The 8,637-nt window shown below is 40.7% G+C and overlaps 1 protein-coding gene across 1 annotated transcript; it reads right to left on the bottom strand.

Annotated features, from left to right (window-relative positions):
* Positions 1-7,074: 7,074 nt before the first annotated feature.
* LOC140232860 (uncharacterized) lies at positions 7,075-8,357 on the bottom strand. Its single transcript, XM_072312973.1, has 2 exons — positions 8,047-8,357; positions 7,075-7,723 (listed from the first exon to the last, which is right to left on the bottom strand). The coding sequence occupies exons 1-2, from the start codon at positions 8,355-8,357 to the stop codon at positions 7,075-7,077; spliced, it is 960 nt and encodes a 319-aa protein (XP_072169074.1).
* Between the last annotated feature and the right edge of the window lie 280 nt (positions 8,358-8,637).

Below are 8,637 nucleotides of genomic sequence, written 5' to 3'. Positions count from 1 at the left end.
TGGTTAACTTTATCCCACTATAGACTAACTATACTATCATATCGGATCAGTATAAATTTCGTACGTACTAGTTGAATCGGATTAAGAATGTCAAAGAGGATACTGACTAGATTTTTTTTTCATGGTATAATGGAACTACTCGAGATAAATTTTTTCTATAGGTTTTGCATTTTCATTATGCGTCAATTAGTGTGGCTTTAATCTTGGTCTTTCTCTGAGCGATACAAATGTAAAATATTATGCTCTCAATCGCGAAACCCTCATCCTATGTTCGATGAGTGCGGACAGGAAAGTGATATCTTTAAGGGCACTGGATCATAATACTGTTGCATACAAATTAACAAATATTATACCAAAACACGTCATAATTATGTTTATTGAACGACAGTCAAAGAGAGGTAACGTTGCTTATCGTGACCAAATAATGAATAAATGATAAATAGAATAACAAAAAGCTCCTCCCCCCCCCCCAAAAAAAAAAAAAAAAAATCAAAAATCAAACTCTCCTCAATCAACTAGATTTTTTTTTTTTTTTTTTTTTTAATAATGATAGACCTGTAAATTGCATCTGATGTTATCAAGTCATGAGGCTTTCTCTCTGGACCCATACTTAACCAGCGTACGAGCTCCAGCAATCAGAGCCTTCATTATAATAACTATACACTCATAGTGTAGCAACGGAATAACCGCTGTCGGCTATTTAACTTTTTTCTCCCCCTCCTTCTCGACTGTACATTTTTTGTCCCTCACAATTCACCGCTACTGCTGCCAGCTAGTCCATCATCATTACCGACAACACACACACAGAAGAGTGTTGATGTTGTGTCTTTTTTCCCCCTCCCTTTTTCTTTATTAAGAAAAATACCCAAAGAGCCTTCTCTTGACAAACGAGACTGGACTAATCAGCCCCGGTGACGAAGACATGCGTGGCAAATGTATCTATACCAGGGGATCTTTAAAGACCCAAGATCATGGAGAGAATGAGAATATAATTATGAAGAAGATGATGCGTTGCTAGGCAACCCTGCATGGCGCCCTCGTATCCAATAAAGGAAAGAAAATTGTCCTGGCGTGATCTCTTGGTAATTCTGAAATATATCTTGAAAATGAAAAAAAAAACCACAACAAATATGATTATATAAAGAAATCAATTTCGTTACTTCCGGTGTTTTCGCTGGAGTACAATTAACGATGACAAAAAAAATGGCGTTTGAGTCCTCTATGTTAATGATTGAATAGTTTTGTAAAATTATTGTACAACGTGGAGGTAGTGTTAACTAACTGAGGCATTTAAATAAATCTTTACAAGTGTTGAAGAAGCCATTTATATCATTTTCATACTCGACAAGGGCACGTACAGTGGGAGCACTAAACGTGTCACGACGAAAGATCGTCGTGAAAAGAGAAAAGATATTCGTAACTAAAACAATGATAAACAAGATTTGTACGCATATGGAGTGGTCATTGAAATTCGTTTGTCTTGGATCCGGCTTCAATGAATTCACACAAAAGGATATTTTCAGTATATGTCACAAACCGACAGTTCGTCAATGAGGATTTAGATAGTAACAAAACCCACAATAATTCCTGCTTATGAATATCGACAACCGAACATAGTCGGTTTGGCGCTACGTATAGAGTATACCACTCAAGATGGGCAGAAATGCAATTTTGTTTTATATTCTTTACAAATTCAGTATTGGCGTCGCGATAACCGCGTGCATGTGCGGTTGCCCTAAAATAAGGCACTGCGAGAGAAAACCTTTAAAACCAAGTTAAGTGCTCGTATTTTGCTCGGTGTGGCTGTTAGCGTTGAAGTCTAATTAGAACACGGCCAGAGCTGTCATGCGATAAGTACGACGTGTTTGATTAAAATTCTCCTCGGGGAATGAGGAGGAGACGGGGACAAAAGAAAGTAAGAACGGGAGAAAGAGAGGGAGGGGATGCAGACAGACGGATGCAAAGGCATAGATGGGAGAGAGAGAGAGATAGTGAAAGAGAAAAAAAAAATATATATATAGAATGTATCAAAAGAAAGATATGGAGGAGGATGGAAAAGCTGAAGAAAGAAGGAAAACAGACATTCACCGAGATCCGGGAGAAGGGGGAAAGAGGGATAGAAAGGAGGGAAGAAGGTGAAGGGAAGAAGAGAGAGAGAGAGAGAGAATGTGAGAGAATACTGAAAGTGAGAGAAGAAGAAAAACACGCTGTCAGTCCTGGAGGACCAACAAAACAGATTTATCACTCCTCATATCCTAATCATGAGGATCCTATTCATCTCCCGCTCTTTTACGACGCTCATCGGCATCCCAATAGTCGCAGCATCCCACCAACCCACGACACCCCCGGGATACGCGGTTTCCCGCGCTGTCATCAGTGTGTGGGGCTCAGCTCTGTCGTCTGCTGCAGCGCGCGTAACTCTCAGTTTCTCTAATGTATGCTTCGCCTACCCCACGTGACTGCCTTAAAGGCAATAATCTCTATAATTTCGGCAAAAACCATCTTGGGCGATCTGGAGTGGACGAACGCTGATTGTTGCTGGAAATGATAACGTATACTTCTTTAAATGTTTTGGATATACAGATCGATTGATATGCACGGAGCATGCACCGACCACAGCTATCGGGTCTGCGCAATACCAGTGCTCACAACTCTTAATCTGCTTCTGAGAAGAGCTCTGGCGAAGCTGTCGAACGATTGAAGTATAATTTGGTCAGTCATTTATCTTCACTGTAAAAGCTGTGATGATTCGGATTAGAGGAGGGAAGAGAGAATGTTGGAAACAAGCAAGAAAAGGACTGAGTGGGGATGGGGGAGGGGTAGAGGGAGAAGAGGATGCCTTCGGAGACAAGTGGGTGGGGGTTAGGGTCAGGGAAAGGAATTGAAATGAGGCCGTTGAAAGAATCGGAAGTGGTAAACACAGTCGAGAAGTTCAGAGAAGGGCGGACTGAGATGGACGGCGGACTGGCATATAAGCATCTAGATAGCCCAGTATAGAGGACAAGCATGCGATGGTGATGCACGTAAGGGGGGGGGGGGGGAAGGAGTGTAAAGAAGATGGAGAGAACGACAAAGGAAAAGAAGGAAGGCTAATGCCAGGAAGAACTTTATATTATTATGCTGCCATTTCTATCATTGTTAGTGCCTCATCAGATAAAGAGAAAAAAAAAATGTATTCTCTTTCATTTGAACTTGTAAATATATACTCTCACATCAACATATTGTTTAGTTTGGTTGCAGAAATTCCTTCAGCTTCTTTTTTACTAGATTAATATCTGAAATCAACTTACATTGGCAGCCAAGTTGTAGAAATTGAAGGATCATAGTTTTCTCTAAGGATTGCAGTTTTTTTGTAATGTCTTAATGGTTTTGTGTGATTCATTTATATGTCTTTTGTAAACCCGTGTTCAATAATTTGATCGAATACCTTAAACAGTGCGAAGTAATGTGTTCCCTTGCAGTCGTGCTGCAAAAATACAAACAAACAAACAACAACAAAACAATTGTTCTGGTGAATAACTGTATTCGATATTATTTTCGTTCCTCTTCAGCTATGATAGGAAGGATATAAAAAATGAACTTGGTAGCTATGGGAACAAGAAGAATTGTGATCGCGATTGTAAGTGGCGGGTATATCGCTTTTCATACAGCTACCACTCCGCTCTGCGCAATTTTCCGGAACTCGGCCAAATTGAGCTGAGAGCAGCCGACATGTTATCTTTTTTTCTATGTGACGATTAATCAAACAAAGAGAAGGAGAGAAGGAGAGACAGAGAGACACAAACAGAAGAAAGAGAGAGTCGTCGTATGACCAAAAAAATTGGAAAGACCAAAAAATGTGGATATCACGAGTGGGTTTTTTTTTTTCAATATATCGCATTTGCGCAACACGAGAAAATCATTCTTCCTTTACGCCCTTAAAAAGACGTGAGTGAGCAGTGGGCATGGTGCCTTATAGCTGAGCTAGTTGGTGATTGCGGCCTAATTTCAAAGGAGGCCGTCTTAAAACAAACCATCGATTTGCTACATGTACTTGAAACTGTCTCCGACGACAGCAGCTTAGGTTTGCTTTTGGTTTTACTTGAATTCTGTATGAAGGGAAAAAATGCGTGTCATGCACGGCATCAACATCGAAGTTATCCCTTAATGAAACAACATTTCCCATCAAATAAAATGTACAACCGTAAACTCATTACATTTGGAAGTAATCGGCAGAAGCATTTCAAAGAGAAACCATACCACGGAAATTGGATATTTATCGGAAAGAAATGTATCATTTCTCTTTTATTCTATTACCGTAGAACAAGGTTAAGTATGGACGTACATGTAGTATATGGTATACATATCTATGAAAATAGTTAAAAAACAACAAAACTCTAACCAAATATTCGAGACAAGCAAGTACAGGTGCAAGGTTTTAAATTAGAATGATAATAGCAACTAGCCCATTACCTCCTAAGAGCAAAACATAAAGACGAATAATATTCTTCATAATCCTTGAATTACATCGAAATTAGCCATTTCCAGCAAATGCTCAGTATTTCCTAAGTCTATTGACATAATTTGGCATATTGTGAGCTTGACTTGCAGTAACGATAGATATGATTCACCGATTTTGATATTGAAATGCAAAGAAGTATAAAGCATAGATTAACAGAAAGACAAATATTGCGTCTAATTACAAAACCAGCTGATCATAATTACATGTAACGCTGTCGATCGGTAGTAGTTTATACAGTATATTTTGATGTAATGATATTGAGGTCTATATATGACGTATAATTAACATCAAATGAAAATAAATAAAAAATTAAGATTATATAACTTCTCAATATACCAGATTAAATTATACCATATCAAATGGTACCATATATAGCTGTGCAGCAACACACTACATTACAATGTATCACATAGTCACTGATAGTAGACATTTATAGTCTTGCGAAGGTTATTATTGCGAACATTTTTAGAGGTTTGTGTCGTTCACATCAATCTTATATTTTGCGGGTATATGCCTTGTACCTGTCAGCTTTTGCTGAGAAGTGTGGATGATTTAAGCAATCGTTCATCTCGTGCACGTGGTAACGAATCAGCAGGCCGACGTGAGGGTAAGGAGGAAACTGGAGAATTCACCTGCCATGAGGGTGGGGTCGCCAAGTGCTGCCGACACCGAGTTAATCGATCACCACAGTTTGGCAGTCGGTATAGATGGCATTGACGCCAAGAACTAACACGTATTTTACACTTGTTGACATTCGACTCGATCTCGTTGGCGGTCACGTTTAGAGCATGGATTTTTATTACAGAGTGATACAGAAAACCCAAAAATCCTGTCTCAGACCACACTATCGACATCTTGATATACCTTACCCTTCAGAGGCAGAGTTCAAGCAGGGAATGTAAGCGCAGATTTGGATTTACTCCTGGGCCCCGTTTTATCAAAAGATATAATCGATTGTAAATTTCCTTAACACACAGGCTGCCATAGCCTTATGATAGATATCAACTATGTAATAAATTATAACTCTTCATAACACAGGGCCCTGTTCTTTCTTGTTCATGTTCGTGTTCTTGGGATGCCTAAAAGTCAAAATTGCAATGTTAAGTATAAGTCATTTCCGTTTTGAAACCTATCATGCAAAGTTGAACAAAATACTGACCTTTGATTTTAATACAAATTCATAAAGGCCCATCAGAATCATTGCCAACAGGTCCCAAAAATTCCGTCTTGGACCAAAATCCGCGCTCCCGTCTGCTTGGTAAAGCTGTGCACAATAAGGTGAGCCATCGATAATTCAAGGATTTCTGCCTAAACTTCGTGTTTCAAAAGAAGTTGCCCCTCTGATGATGCTGATGAAAATTATTCTCAATTATTCGTTCAATATTATATATTTCCACTGTAGAAAACACACATAGAAAATTGAACCCGAGTTATTCCGATATTCACCGGCATCGCTCTCTATACCTACCTCCTAGCAATTGCCTGGTACAACGAATTGTTATTCTTTTCATTATGACTTCGCACTTTCTTGAGGAATCATGCATGCAACGTACGTCATTACGTACAAAGCGACTGAATAAGAAGGGAAGAGAGTGGGAGAGAGAGAGAGAGAGAGAGAGAGAGATCTGGTGACACATTAATTCTATCTTTCTAACTCTCAAATTCCTCAAGGTCGCAAAAGATATGTGGATGCATCTCACTATTATATAGCGCCTTGTGTCAACACACAAAATTAGTGAGAGAATAACCATCGTGCAGAATTCACAACAATTTGATGCCTTCATTTGCTGTGCTCAGTCCACATATTAGATAGATAGCTATTAATATGCAATAAGTTTTAACAAAATATTGAACATATATTACATGGAGGGGTGATAAAAAGAGAGGGGCACAAACCAAAATGGGGAATAAGAGTTTGTATGTGTGTATGAAAGACCGACGTTTTAAGAGAACCCAACTTGAAAATACTGACTTTCAAGTGTCCGGTACACATGTTAGTCACGGCAGCCTGTTCTTTCTGAAAATTTTTGTTTGTTTGTTTGTTTTTTATTTGTGACAAGAGACAAAGAATGATGTTTTGCCTACTTTTTGTAGACATTTGACTGTTTCCGGAACAGCGAAAGAAGAGCTTAAATAACTCTCAAGGCGTTTGATGTCCTTTCAGTTCTTGGAAATGCTCCGGCGTCAGCCGAAGTAGACAGGAATGACGGTCTGATTTATAATGTTGCATTTCGGCTAAGGGTGATTTAATGTGGGGGAAAGCGCTCACCAGATAAGCCGTCATCTTTAGTTGATGGAAGAGATGTTGTGTTTTTTTTTTAATAGGCCCCTTCGAGGGCACAGTGATAATAGCATCTTAGGAATGGACCTAATGCGTCAATGAAAACGGAAATGCTTATTGAAATGTGGAGCTGGTAAGAAGGAGGAACAGATTCTTTTTGGTCGTACAATTAAAATGCAAAGTTACAGCCGCTTTAGTGCGCGATTAATTCAGCAGCTTTAAGTGTACATTGCACATTTGCTGTATAATAGTTAAGGCTTCTGATGTACATTACAAAATAATGTGTGTCGGGTTATACCTTCAGACGATGCTGATACATTTCCTCGAAATATTTCATCGTCTCGTCAATTCCCTTGATGACGTCGGGTGTCAGTTTGTCGCGAGGCACCGGTTTGGTTGGCGGCATGAAGCACGAACTCCGCATGGCCCGCCCGTAGAAGGACTGCATCTGAATGATCTGGTCATCGCCACACTGCTTCCATGTCTTGCAGATGTCGATCGAGGGGTCCCACTGCAGTAGTGACTCGCTGAACGGCAGCCCAACCAGCTCACAGTACTTCTGCAGAATCTCCCGCGGGTTGTTCAGGAGGTCGTCGGTGTCGATCACGATGGGGTCAGGCTCGATCTCCTCGCGGACATACTTCCAAAAGTCGTAGACATTCTTGATGTGGTAGCCGGAATCCATGAGTTTGCAGTTCTCCAGGAGGTCGTACGTCCTCTCGTCCGCTGCCTTGCCCGACAAGAGACCAAGCAACATGCAGTGGTCATAGTAGGCCTTCCGGAAGGAGTGGAGGGTTCTCTCTGGTGTTCTGATGAGGAACGTGTGTCGAAAACCGTTGGGAAGGTAACGCCGCGTCTTCTCGTTCAAGGCAAAGCACATGTCTTTGACGAAGACATGCTTACTTTTTGACGATTCCAACCGCGGTTTTACATTTGAGAATCTAGAACAAGGAGAGGAAGAAACGGAAAACAAACTTAGCATGATCACGACGATGCAAAATTGAAATTACGCCTATTTCAAGGTATATATGATACGACGTTTACTTTATGATCTGAAGAGATATTAGAAAGATATCGCCTGTCTGCGCCAGTTGTGCAATAGCTGTGTTGTTTCGCAAAATGTAACCTTCGTACCTCTCAGAAAGATATTGAATAAATGGCACCACTATATCATGATAACGCTACTTTGTCTTCCTTACTAGAAGACTTTAACGAAAGGGTGGTTTCGTTATGAGAAAACTTTAACAATGGTATAGTTTCTTACACGATCCTTTCAGTTATCACATTGGATTTGGTCTTCTCCCGCATCAGCTCAGTGGCCTTTGCAAAGATAGCCTCGTTTCCCTCCAGTTCCATCGGGGCATCTTGCCCCGTCGCCGCCTGGAGCTCCTTCGAGGCGGCAAAACAGAAGACGAACGGCTCGGACCAGACTTCCATGCCCTCGATGAAACTGAGACACTTTGACAAGGCGGTTGAGACGGTTCGTGGGCTGCACCAGAGGAACACACGGGTGCCATTTTCCTCCCCAAACGACAACGAACAGTGGTTTCCTAGACCGTCAGCGTTCTCCGCCATTGTACTTTGCCTAGCAGAGCACCGTCTGTACTATGTTCAAAAGATCAAGCGTCACCGTTGTTATACCTGTCTTGTTTTCGTTAATGTTCTGGCAAAGGTCAAGGATTGGTGAAATGATTGTTAGAATGGTTGAATGACTATTCGCTGGGGCCACATGATGTACGTCCCAAAATAGATAGACCATGTAGATGGGTTTCGGTTGCGCAGTTGCGTCCCAAAATAGATAGACCATGTAGATGGGTTTCGGTTGCGCAGTTGGATGAGCTTTATTTCCATTCAT

The sequence above is a fragment of the Diadema setosum genome, chromosome 9 (genome assembly GCF_964275005.1).
Source record: "Diadema setosum chromosome 9, eeDiaSeto1, whole genome shotgun sequence".
Lineage (NCBI taxonomy): Eukaryota > Metazoa > Echinodermata > Echinoidea > Diadematoida > Diadematidae > Diadema > Diadema setosum.
The sequence above is the reverse complement of the archived record's forward strand: the minus strand, read 5'-3'. Positions and strand labels throughout refer to the sequence as shown.

What these genes read in the sequence shown, in the direction of transcription:
- LOC140232860 (XM_072312973.1), bottom strand. Translation starts at nt 8,357, where the DNA reads ATGGCGGAGAACGCTGACGGTCTAGGAAACCACTGTTCGTTGTCGTTT. An exon ending in GTGATAACTGAAAGGATCGT is followed by an intron (nt 7,724 to 8,046) that starts GTAAGAAACTAT and finishes TCCTTGTTCTAG; the next exon opens with ATTCTCAAATGTAAAACCGC.